Source organism: Bubalus kerabau, chromosome 2 (genome assembly GCF_029407905.1).
Source record: "Bubalus kerabau isolate K-KA32 ecotype Philippines breed swamp buffalo chromosome 2, PCC_UOA_SB_1v2, whole genome shotgun sequence".
NCBI lineage: Eukaryota > Metazoa > Chordata > Mammalia > Artiodactyla > Bovidae > Bubalus > Bubalus kerabau.
Genome location: NC_073625.1, coordinates 31,939,838 through 31,953,270, shown reverse-complemented (window position 1 = coordinate 31,953,270; position 13,433 = coordinate 31,939,838). Strand labels below are relative to the sequence as shown.

At 39.7% G+C, this 13,433-nt stretch overlaps 1 protein-coding gene across 3 annotated transcripts in view; it reads left to right on the top strand.

The window, feature by feature from the left end:
* Window positions 1–13,433, top strand: part of TENM3 (teneurin transmembrane protein 3) — a 532,144-nt gene that overhangs the window by 416,858 nt on the left and 101,853 nt on the right. For all 3 annotated transcript variants that reach the window (XM_055567454.1, XM_055567455.1, XM_055567456.1), the window contains one exon: window positions 141–326. In XM_055567454.1, the coding sequence (XP_055423429.1) occupies window positions 141–326 (186 nt within the window). The remainder of the gene's footprint in view (window positions 1–140; window positions 327–13,433) is intronic.

Genomic DNA, 13,433 nt, shown 5'->3' with positions numbered 1-13,433 from the left:
AATACTTTCGTGCTTATGTTCATGGATTTTGCTTTTCACTGTCACAGGTTAGAGCTGAAGACGAAGCACTGCTTATTAACTCCCCTTCTCACTCCCCTCTACTCTTCTCTCTTGACCTGCTTCCTCTGTTTTACATCTAGAAATCTGTTCCGTGGACTGTGGCTCACACGGTGTTTGCATGGGGGGGTCCTGTCGCTGTGAAGAAGGCTGGACGGGCCCAGCCTGCAATCAGAGAGCCTGCCACCCGCGTTGCGCCGAGCATGGGACGTGCAAGGATGGCAAGTGTGAATGCAGCCAGGGCTGGAACGGAGAGCACTGCACCATCGGTAGGCCCGCCCCCTGCCCCGGCCCCGCCCCCTGCCCCGAGTACCCTAACAGCTCACAAGGTGCTGCGTTTCACCTTGGAAAAACTCTTCTAATTATTGATAATTTGTCCTCCTCTTTCTTCCAAAGGAATAACTTCATTTTAAAATAAGGTCCTCATTTTCCAATTGCAATCCAGTTGTTTTTATTTTTCTAATGTTTTAAAGTTCTTACTGGAATATAATTGCTTTACAGTGTTCTGTCAGTTTCTGCTGTACAGAGAAATGAATTTGTTATAATCCAGTTCTTTTTAAAACCGCTGTATCAAGTGTGAAGTATAAGCATATTTTATTCATTGTTTTGGGGGATGGCCACCAAAATTGACTCAGAAGGAGGATTTAATTTCTTATAAACCAACTCTTATTGAATATTCCTTTGTCTGTTACATATTGCCACTGTGGAAAAGCAGTATTTTTTACTTGAAAAAAAGATTCCCAGTATATAGCCTTTTGGACTCCCATAGAGTCCAGAATCTCACATCTTAGCACTTGTCCATCTATTTGAGTCTCTAAAAAAGAAATTTGAGTTTTTATGACTTTATATTGTAGTACTGTGAGAAAGTAGAGTAAAATGCACAATTCTAGTTTTTCTTATATTTATATGCTTCACACTTCTTAAAATATGATGAGGTTCTGGCACATGTGTTGGTTAAATAAGACAATCAAATAGGTGTTTAAGATCAAAATGTTGGTATGTAAGTGCTATTTAGCCTGGATACAAAAGTACCCAGAATACATATACTGGTTCTAGATTTTCAGGGTGTTAAGTGCCTTTGCCTTTACTGTTTTAATCACTGAAAGTAAAACATTTATTTAAAGAAAATGCAACAGAAGTTAAGTAATACATTTCTGCCTCACTTCAGTGAAAGTGTACAATATTAATTATAAATGGCATGATCCTACAAAAATTTTGTAATTTGAGAAATGGTGTTTGTCTGAAGATCAGGCCTTACAGGGTCACCTGTTAAAGGTGAGCTCCTGCCAACAACTGGGGAGCCTGTAGTCTTACTGGGGTAAACTGCCAACGTGCACGTGCAGGACCCTTGCAGAGAGCTCACCCCTAACATCCTTCCCTCATGAGGCTCTGCCCTCCTGTACGCTTTAAGGGAGGCTCCACAGGGAAGGGGCTGCCTGTTGCTCACGCGAGCCCCACTTGAGAGCTACAGCAAGGCAGAAAATAGTTGACAACCATGATTTGCATCTTTTCTGAGGATGTACAAGAGACAGTGTAGTATCCCTGTGATCAGGCAGCTCCATGCCCCAGTCCCAGAATGGGTGCACACTAGAAGCAGGGCAGGAAGAGTGTGCTTCTGATCCTGCTCCATTGTATTTTTTGACCCCACCACCCCCATCGTAAGTGAGTTGAATCTAGCTGAAGGAAAATGTTATATACTGGACTATTTGTATCCTGGGAAGTGCAACCAACACATGTATATATAGCTTGGACTATGAGGAACTGTGCTGTAAAGTTATCCACGGGCAATTTTAACTTGTCAACCAACAGCCACCAAACAAATCATTCTCTGGGTATCCTTACTGACCTTGGTAATATTATATGGTTAGTTTCCCACAGAGGACCTGTTCTTGAACAACTTTCTCCATGTCTGGGAAGAAAGGGGATTTTTGTTAGTAGCAGGTCTTTTTATTATAATTTAATGTGTCCTGCAGTGGTTAACAATTCCACTTTCTATTGTTTCATTTTGTTTTGTTGCTTTTATACTCTGTATGAGTGACAGTGTAGAAGGAAAGGATCTGATTCATTTAAAAATAAATCTTTGAAATGAACCTTTTTAAAGATGTAGAGAACCTTTAATTCATTGTTTTACTCTTTTATACTCTCAGAAGTAGTTATTCCAAAGTTTTGCATACAAAGATCCAATTGCTTTTCCCTGTCTACTTCCTACCTTGTGTATATGCCCAAAGTGAAGTCTCAGGGGTCCTTTAAAAGGAGGCCTTTGTGAGCCACTGATTAAACAGCCCAGGAAACTACAGTATGTTTTCTCATTCAGAAGAGTTACTGTTCTGTTCATTTCCTCTCGATTTCAACACTTAGGCGTCTGGCTGAAAGGAGCTTTCACTTTATGAAAGAAGACTCATAAATCAGCGAGATTTTTTTTCCTTTCTCCATATTATGTGCCATCTCACTGAATACAAACAGGGAGGTTAATTGAAAGAGAGATGGAGGAGAAATTAAACAGTTAGAAGCAAACAAAAGTTCCCAATAGAAAGCAAAGAATATTCTTCATTAGTCATCTTACTGTCTTCATAAACTCTTCATGCTTCCATAAAACCATAGGCATTTTGAGAGTAAAATAGGTTATGAATTTAGAGTATTCGCAGAACACCCAACTACCTGAAGGGATTGATTGCATTCTGATATTTTTATTAGTGTGTTCACACTTTGCTCTCATTATGAATCATGTATTCAGCAAAGTCATCCTCAGGTTTGTTGTCCCAAGTCCTTCTCCTTTCTTGGGTTAGACTTTGATTAGTGATGTATCCAGATTAAAAAAAAATGAAACAGATATCTACTTTTAGAAATACTATGATTAAAATGAATATATCTCCCTTCCTCCCCTCAAAACCATTTAAGATTGTTGGACCCTTTCATAAATTAAGAGTTATATGACTGAATCACATCAAAGAAGCACCAGCAATGATTACTGGCATAGTTTACTACTCATAGCACTGGTAGAGATTCGGCTACCATCATGTCTTCCTTTGTAAGCAAACATTCCATAATTGGTCAAAAGATTATCATACTCATGTTTCTATCTTTGTTTTTCATAAGATTGGAAAGATAACTAGAGGATACAGAAATTAATCTAAAAATATTAAATATAACTACGTGGTCTGTAAGTAATAGTTGACAGAATTAGAATATTATTATAACTATTTCTATATGACAAAACTTAAAACAGTTCTGTAGTGTGAGATCTGTGAACTGGAAGATACTTGGCCTAACTCGGTAGGCTCAGTATTTGTAATGTGTTTAATTGGAACCAGAATCTGTAACTATGCAGAAGCAGCTTGGTTGGCTCTCTCTTTTCTTCTTGCTTAGGAAAGAGGCTAGTTACCCGATTGGCCTATGGTTGGAGTGAAGGGGGCGTAGAAGCAGCACAAATACCACTACAGCCTCTACTGAACAGACGTTTGGAGGCGGAATCCATAAAAGTGTCAACACTAGCTAACTATCTTGGTCAATGATAAATCCTAAGTACTGAATTTTAAGTATTATTAACCTGTGCTTTCCCCCAAGAAATATTCTTTTCAGCAATGGCTGCAAGAAATTTGCCCCTAGAGCCATTCATTTATATCTGAGAGCATTGGAGGCTGTAGATGAGACTGTGACCTGAAGGGTGAGGAGGAGGGAGATTGAATGATGCAACTGATAGTTATCCAGCGGAAGGTTGTTATGAAGGTGAGGAAGGCTCAGATCTCTGTCTGTCCATGGCAGATCCCCTACTGGATGCTGATTTCTCCACAGACACAAATGGAGAAAATGGGCTTAAATTGCTTAAAAAGTGATTAGACTTAATGAAGGTTGGAAACTTATTTAAATCCTGGAACAAGATTCCAAGCAAATTTCTGAATCTCCATTCCAATAAGCATTAACAATACCATAATTATTTAGGTGTGAAACTTTGGACATTTTGGTTTTCATCTGTTTGTTAGATAGAGGAGTGTTTTAGAAAAGTGTTTTTTAATTTCTTTGTAGTCTCTTGAACAGTATCCCATTGGGGGCTCTTGATATTCGGGAATGTATTGATAATTTCTGCTTAATTTGAAAAATTGCTAGTTTTAAGCACACGGTTCCCTTTTTATTCTCAATTTCATTTAACTTCCATTTTCATTTTTCTTGTGGCATTTGTGTGCCTCAATTACATTTCATTTGTTAATTTATGCATTTTTATCCATTAAGCAATTATCGATCAGCTCATCTGTGATAATTGAATACTATTTCTTAATGAAAGTCAGTGTAATATAATAAGAAAAGGCATGGGCTTTGAAATTTTAAAAATGATGTTTCCCAACCAATCCTGTGATTTATTCACTGACTTAACTGTTCTTAGCCTCCATTGGGTTTTGGGTTTTTTTTTGCAAATGTGAAGTGGCTATAATGGTCCTATTATATGAGATTTTGAAGCAGAGTGTCTGATGTTTAAGAGCTTTTGGAATTTGAATCTTTGCTACATCATTTGCTTGCTCTGTGACTTTGGGCAAATCATATAACTTCTCTGAGTATGTTTTCACCATGAATTTTATTTATCTCATAGGGTCGTTGAATCATATGAAATACCAGAATGTAAATCACTTATTAAAGTGCCTAGCAATGTTTACCAAACTAGAGTTTTTTATTTCACTGTTAAGTATAAATGAGTCAAAGTATAATGCAGACAACATTTTGAGTGCTAAAATTGTTTTAAAAGATAAAACAAATGGCTATCCAGCAAATTTGCTCTAATGAGTTAATACAATTTCCATTTCATTGTTATAAAGTGTGACCTAGTCTCAAACTGGATATGGCTTAAGAAGTTAATAAGTTTGTGATGGGAGTTAGGGAGGTGTTGCTTTTTTTAAATCACAGTGATGAAAGACCGAGTCTAATGTGTTATTTTTCTTCTAGTTATGTCTCAAACACAGAGCTGTTTATTGAGCTACATTGATTTTCATGTACTTTCAGGCAATTCAAATGGAAATTTAGCCTAGGGGAAATCCTAATTCCTTTAAACTACAAAAGACTGGCTATTTGTTTTTATTCTAATTCTTTAGCACTTTGGGAAACAAGATCATTAACCATCACAAAGACATGCTTTGTTTGTTCAGGCAAAACTTAGTTGTAGAGTACTCAGCACACCTCTAATAAATACCCCAGTGCTCTGGGCTTAGGGGTGCTGGAGATTAGAAATTGAAAATGAAATATACACAGCTGGGGAGTTATCTGTGAAACAGTATGGGGGTAAAGGAAAGAGCGGAACTGTACCATGTATGGGCGTGGCTTAGGCTTGGTACTCTAATTCTCATCTCAGGATAACGGTGAAAGAATAGTGTTCTAGTTGTTAAATTAGAACATTTAGGTGACAGATTTGAAAACAAAATTACCTCGCTGATAGATACTTCACTGAGATGACAAGACCAATATTCTCTGTGGCTTTTGTGAACTCTCCCAAATTGAGAATCACGTTCATAATGGCATGAAATATGGAAATTCTAAAACTATCTTTTCATATTTTAAACTATGATTTCTCCCTTAACAAGTGGTTGTAAGGACCACATTACACCAGCAAATGATTGCTCTGAGACCAGGCTTCACATCTACCAGCATCATGTTAAGAAAGGGAGACAGCAAAAGAGACACTGATGTATAGAACAGTCTTATGGACTCTGTGGGAGAGGGAGAGGGTGGGAAGATTTGGGAGAATGGCATTGAAACATGTAAAATATCATGTATGAAATGAGTTGCCAGTCCAGGTTCGATGCACGATACTGGATGCTTGGGGCTGGTGCACTGGGACGACCCAGAGGGATGGAATGGGGAGGGAGGAGGGAGGAGGGTTCAGGATGGGGAACACATGTATACCTGTGGCGGATTCATTTTGATATTTGGAAAAACTAATACAGTTATGTAAAGTTTAAAAATAAAATAAAATTTAAAAAAAAAAAAAAGAAAGGGGTCTCTGATGGGGCCAGACATCCTTGCTGTGAAGCTGGTGAAGCTCAAGCATCAGGACCCCTCACGTGCATGGGCCCCTTCTAGGATCTTACAAGGGGACCGTGGATTTATATGGTCACATGTTGCAGATCAGTTAGGACCTTGGTCTCTTTCCACTCCCAACTTCTCCATCACACTTTTCCGTTGCATTGGAGTGGCTGTGGGCACTTTGAGGATTCAGCTAAGGAGAATTTGAGCCTAGTTTCCATTTAATTGGATATTCTCCTGAGACATGAAGTCATCTCCATCTGTGATTCTTAGTGCTAGCCATTGGGAATATTCCTCCCACCCACTGACTCGCCTAGGGACATCAGAGTAACACAGTCAAAGGTTAAAGGAAGAAACAAATCTGTCCCGTGGACCCCGAACTACGGCCCCAAAAATAGGTGGTGGTGGTGGTGGTTGTTTAGTCACTCAGTTGTGTCTGACTCTTTGCGACCCCATGGAATGTAGCCCACCAGGCTCCTCTGTCCATGGGATTTCCCAGACAAGAACACTGGGGTGGGTAGCCATTTCCTTCTGCAGGGGGTCTTCCTGACCCAAGGATTGAGGCCTGGTCTCCTGCACTGGAAGGAGGATTCTTTACCACTGAGCCACCTGGGAAGCCCAGGGAAGTAAGTAGTAGAGCAGAAATAAGGTTTGAAATGTATGGAAACCAAAGCTCATCTATAAAAAAAAAATCCTTCCTGTCATCAGATAAGTTACAAAACGCCCAATCGAAACAGACATTTTCTCTTGTCAGCAACATGTTTGATGGTGGAACTTACACAGTTATAAACTTGCCCTAATTTTCACTTTCAATGGTTGTTTTTTGTTTTTTTGTTTTGTTTTCGCTGTGCAGCATTCCGGATCTTAGTTCCCAACCTGTACCTCCTGCAGTGGAAGCATGGTATTCCAACCACTGGACTGCCGAGAGAGTCCCCGATGATTATTTCTTTTTTGAGGAATTGATCAGGATGCTTGTATTTTTAAAGCATGAACCTATAGCATGCTGGTTCCAAGAACGACCTCTCCCCTGCAGTTTGCAGCGCACTGGTGGTGTGGGCAGAGATGCTTGGTGATCTGTCGTGTAGGGTGGAGGTGGACCATCGGGACATACCAGGTGTGGAGTTGAGGGGAGGAGATTCCCCTTGGTTGGCAGTAAAAATCCAGACAGGTTAAAAAGTGTCCTATGGAATGTGCAGAAAAGGAGACCTTAAGTTTCTTCCTGCCCTGCAGTCTCAGTGACTCGTAAGTAATTTCGTGTGACCGAGAGCCTGGCAATTCCTAAGAGAACCCTGGAAAGCCTGCTTCACAACTCACTGAGAATCACCCATGTCCTGAAAACCAGGCTGGTTTTTTCGATGTCTGTTTCTTCCTTTGAGATAACAGTCGCATCCATCGGGGGCCTCTCGCTATTATTTTCTTTCTCTGAGTCTGATTTATTCAGTTAACAGTTTTATATACAGTGCTTGATCCTCTGTAATCCCCTCAGAATTGGTTTTTTTTTATTTTTAATGAGGTCGCTTAATCTCCTCTCTTCTGAAAAATGCAAAACTAGTTTCTCGGACCTTTCTGAATAATGGAGGTCCCATTTTGCTAGGTTGTCAGCCCTCTCTCTACATAGTTTCAGTATTTTTAAACCATCACAGAGATCGTGTTTGTCTCACTAGTCAGTGTCACCGTATTCCACTTATTTTCATTTTTTGTGAAGAAATGCTTGGATAATCAGAGACGTTATTGAAGATAATGGTCACTCGCTATCCATTCTGAAGTTTTAATTCAACTCTCCTTTAAGTGCTTTTTCTCTTCACTGTGTAAGTTGTTCTTTTCTATCGGTCTGTTTTTCTTTATTTGTACCAATTTCAGCCTCAAAGGACGTGAATGAAGCCAGGGTTCCATTTAACTGAAGCCAGCATGGCCAGCAATGTGGCAGATCTGTACTTAAAGCTAAATTAGTCATCTCATTCACTGTTCAGTAACCTTTGAGGAAGAGAGGAATTAACCAACAAAAAAAAGTTCACTGTCTTAAATTTGAAGCTTTAGTTAAGTCTGTGTTTCTGTTGTGTGTGTGTGCATGCACGCTCAGTCACTTCAGTCGTGTCCAACTCTTTGCAACCCAGTGGACTGTAGCCCACCAGGCTCCTCTGTCCATGGTATTCCCCAGGCAGGAATACTGGAGAGGATTGCCAGGCCCTCCTCCAGGGATCTTCCCGACCCATGGATTGAACCCACATCTCCTGCACTGTGGGCAGATTCTTTACCCACCGAACCACCTGGGAAGCCCTGTGCTTCCATCATATATTAGGCATAAGGTGGTATGTCTAGATTTTTTGATCACTCTGAATCTCTAACAACTTTGACAATCTGTATCTTCTAAAGCTTCAGAGTGGTTTTCAGTGTTGACTCTTCTTTCTGGGAACTGCCTTGCAACCTTAACTTTGAGCATCCTTAACATGTTAACCTCAACTCCTTAATTTGTTAACTCCCTTAACTTGTCAACCTGCCTGCACAAGTAATATCAGGTCTCAAGACCATCAGGAGAATTACACCCTCAAATCAGACAAATGCTGGGGAAAGTCTGGATTAGAATCTTCATATAACTTTGCTCCTGATTTGCTGGGTGACCATCAGTAAAATCCACAGTCCCCAGAGCCATCATGATAAATGTTCATTCATTGTTGTGACAATTTATTTCCCCCAGCATCAGTTTATTTACCCCTAAGAATAGGAGTCAGTGTACCTAACCACCCTTTGCTATGTTGCTCAGTCACTCACTCAGTCGTGTCAGAGTCTTTGTGATCCCATGGACTGCAGCATGCCAGGCTTCCCTGTCCTTCACTATCTCCCAGAGTTTACCCAAGCTCATGTCCATTGAGTCAGTGATGTTATCCAACCATCTCAGCCTCTGTCGTCCCCTTCTTCTCCTGTCTTCAGTCTTTCCCAGCATCAGGGTCTTTTCCAATGAGTCAGCTCTTCACATCAGTGGCTAAAGTAGTACACCTTCAGCTTCAGCATCAGTCCGTCCAGTGAATATTCAGGACTGATTTCCTTTAGGGTTGACTGGGTTGATCTTGCTGCCCAAGGGACTCTCAAGAGTCTTCTCCAAAACCACAGTTTGAAAGCATCAGTTCTTCAGCACTCAGCTTTCTTTATGGTCCAGCTCTCACATCTGTGCATGACTACTGGAAAAACCACAGCTTTGACTAAATGGACCTTTATCGGTGAAGTAGTGTCTTTGCTTTTTAATACACTGTCTAGACTCATCAAAACTTTTCTTCCAAAGAGCAAGTGTTTTTGAATTTCATGGCTGCAGCCACCATCCGTGGTGATTTTGGAACCCAGGAAAATAAAGTCTGTCACTGTTTCCATTTTTTCCTCATCTATTTGCCATGAAATGATGGGACCGATGCCATGATCTGAGTTTTTTGAATGTTGAGCTTTAAGCCAGCTTTTTCACTCTCCTCTTTCACTTTTATCATGAAGCTCTTTAGTCCCCCATCACTTTCTGCCATTATGGTGGTGTCATCTGCATATCTGAGGTTATTGATATTTCTCCCGCAATTTTAATTCCAGCTTGAGCTTCATCCAGCCCTGCATTTCTTATGATGTACTCTGCATATAAGTTAAATAAGCAGGGTGACAATATATAGCTTTGTTGTACTCCTTTTCCAATTTGGAACCAGTCTACTGTTCCATGTCTGGTTCTAACTGTTACTTCTTGACCTGCATCCAAGTTTCTCAGGAGGAGGGTAAGGTGGTCTGGTATTCCTATCTCTTGAAGAATTTTCCACAGTTTGTTATGGTAACACACACAGAGGCTTTAACATAGTCAGTGAAACAGAAGTAGATGTTTTTCTGGAATTCTTTGCTTTTTCTATGATCCAATAGATGTTGGCAATTTGATCTCTGGTTCCTCTGCCTTTTCTAAATCCAGCTTGTACATCTGGAAGTTCTCGGTTTATGTACTGTTGAAGCCTAGATTGAAGGATTTTGAGCATTATCTTTCTAGCATATGAAATGAGTGCAATTGTGCAGTAGTTTGAGCATTCTTTGGCATTGCTCTTCTTTGGGATTAGAATAAAAACCGACCTTTTCCAGTCCTGTGGCCACTGCTGAGTTTTCCAAATTTGCTGGCATATGGAGTGTAGCACTTTCACAGCATCGTCTTTTAGGATTTGAAATAGCACATCTGGAATTCCATCACCTCCACTAGCTTTGTTCATAGTGATGCTTCCTGAGGCCCACTTAACTTCACACCCTTCACACCCTTTGCTATGAACCTCAGATATCTGAGTTCCACTGTTCTCTGTCTGGGGCTTCCCAGGTGGCTCAGCTGTAAATGGTCTGCCTGCCAATGCAGGAGATGTAGGAGATGCAGGTTCAATCCCTGGTTCGAGAAGATCCCCTGGAGAAGGAAATGGCAACCCACTGCAGTATTCTTGCCTGGAGAATCTCATGGACAGAGGAGCCTGGCGGGCTGCAGTCCATGAGGTCACAAAGAGTTAGACTTGACTGAGCAACTGAGCACAGGCTCCTCTGTCGGGTCCTTCTTGCTGTGTTTACCCTCAGAGGCAGCAGCCTGAAGCTGAGACTCTACTCACACGGCAGCCGTGCTGCTCAGATGTAAATCCCAGTGACAGCAGCATCGTTTTGGGAAATGTTGCATGTATTTCTACACTTTAGAAAAGGGGCATTTTTAGGACTTCTAAAAGTCAACTCTGAATGTAGATAATTGTGGTTGAGTGTATCTGGATTTAACATAGATCTTTCCATTTAGATGATTTACACGTAGCCTTTAAGGATGAGAGTTTTGAGTTCTTTAGAAGAAATATGCTTGACATCCTTTAGAGTCGACTGTATGATAAAGAATTCTGTTCTGTGGTGGTTATTTGTACACAAATTTTCCTCCAGTCTGTTTCCTGTGGTGTAGCTTGAGTCCCAAGAGCTGCTGTAAATTAACCTTACTCCTACTCAGCTTACTGTGAGGCCCTCAGGCTTTAGAGATAGTGTGTGTTCGGGGGAAAAAAAAATGGAGGGTTAAATCCATTGCTCTTTTTCTCTAATAAGAGCAGTAGAAGAAAATAGTGATTATTTGTACTGTATTATGATCACTTAGGTGTCATTGAAATAACCTGACAGACCATGAAATACACCTTGACAAACCAGTTCCCTCCTTTCTTACCATTTTGTGTTTATTCCCACTATGAACTTAGAGGTTTTTCCAGCTACTTTTTTTAGGTCTCTCAAAATAAGTTATTGTGTAAGTGCTCTGTGTCTTAGGGAAACAATTTATAAATTATAATTTTTATCGCAAAGAAGATGTTTAATCTGTCCATTTGAATTAAAATGTTGTATGCTATAGTTTTAAAAGTTTATGAAGAGATAGGATATCAGGATAAAAACCACTTAAGTAGCACATCAAATGTATATCATAATGTTTTATTATGCCATTGTGTTCCTTCACTAATATACTAAAGCATCTTTTTTGGTTTGGAACACTGTGTCAATTTGCATCTTTTAAAAATCATCTAATACCTTAATTCCCACCACATCTAGAGTAGAGGAAGCTTGAAAGCACCATTGACTGGATATACCCTTTAACCAGAAATAAAGACGAAAGATGCTCCTTTAAATTCTTCATCAGAAGCTTTTATTGAGAAGTTTAGTTCCAAGGCATTTGGGAGTGAAACCAAGTGCAAAATAATATGTTATCAGTTGATATTTTCATAGTATTCGCGAGGAAGAGAAAGATTACAGTAGAGCCAGATTATGAACATGTCACCATCTTCAGTAAACTGAAGACAGATAACCATAGACTACCAGTCACCTAATGAAGTGTTCGTGTAAATTTTAAGTAATTCTCGTTATCTACAAAAATTCTATTGCCTTAATGGAGTAAACAAAAAATCAGAACTTTGCATTTAGTGTCATGTAAGGGTGGAAACATTAAGCCCACAATTTTAAGGGACGTGATTATTTCTTCCTGCAATGATACCTCAGTGTCCTTTGAATGATGGAATTTCTCTCTGTCGTTTCTTGAATGTGACAAATTGAAAATAGCCTCTTTTTGTCTTGAAACCATTCCTTTTCCACCTACCTGGTTTTCAAATACAAGTTCAGTTACGGTGTTAGTCGGTGCAAAAGCCATGGCCTTTCTCCCTTTTCATATTTAACGTATTATTTTCACAGATTACCGTGTGACTCGAGCCAGTTTTTTTCTATTGCTCTTCTTCATGATGGGTTCATTGACCCTCTCTTCTTTGAGTACTCTTTAGTGGTGCTGGAAAACAGCTGCCTGAAATATGGCTATTATTTCTGGGGTTTAACAGACATGTGCCTTGGATAAATTAAGGAGCAGTCAGAGGAGGTCCATAAATATGAATACTTTGCCAGCTGCTTTTCCATTAAACGCTGTTGGTTGAATGAAATTAGTAAATAATTATGTTGGTGGGGAATCTGTTATATCCAAATGGAATATAATGTCTTCCTTTAAAACAGAGCTTAATTTTTTTCCTATACACCAAATTAGTTTTTAGGGTAATCTCCATTGCAAATGGGCCGATTTGCATTAAAACTATGCCTCCTTGTTCTGATTTGTCAACACCTCTTTTTTTAAAAAGTCTGTAACATTAAGCATGGGTGGGTAAGACCATCTGCTTCTGGAGCTTGCCTGTAGCTCCATGACTTAACACACGAGACAGGTTACAGCTGTTTAATTGTTATGAAGCTGAATGATTATCGTTCTATCCAAAATTAATATTTATATATATATGCACAGAAAAGCATGCGGTAAAACATAAGTGATCTAATTGTGAATTAATGGCGTTAGGTATTCATTAATTAGTCCCCACATGAACAATGAAGTGTAAAATAATGCTTTTCACATACACTTCCGCTCTTGGCTTTTAAGATGAGTCCCCAGTAGTGATTATTATGCATGCGAGAAACCCACTCCAAATACATTGGCATATGCAGGGGAAAAAACTCACCATACATAAAAAAAAAAAAAATCATAAAAAGCAAAGAGAAAACTCTCCATGTGGTTACTGCACATACCCTAACTCTTTCATGCCGCCAAAAGCTTTATTCTCTGATCTGTGACCAGTGTAGGTTCAAGCCACATAGTAAAAGTCTAGACGGGCCATTTCAATTGGGTGTACCAGCATAGCGCCCATGATAACTACCACAAGCTATTGGGAACGCTTTTCTCAGCCAAGTGACAGTGAATTTCCTCCTGTTTGTAGGAATGGTGATACACAAACTCAGATCATTCTGTTTCAAAAGTTAGCCAGGTATAGTCTGTCAGGCCTGCTCAGTACATCCCATAATGAAGAACAGAATGAAAATTTTTCAGCAAAATTGTAGTCTGGGGATTG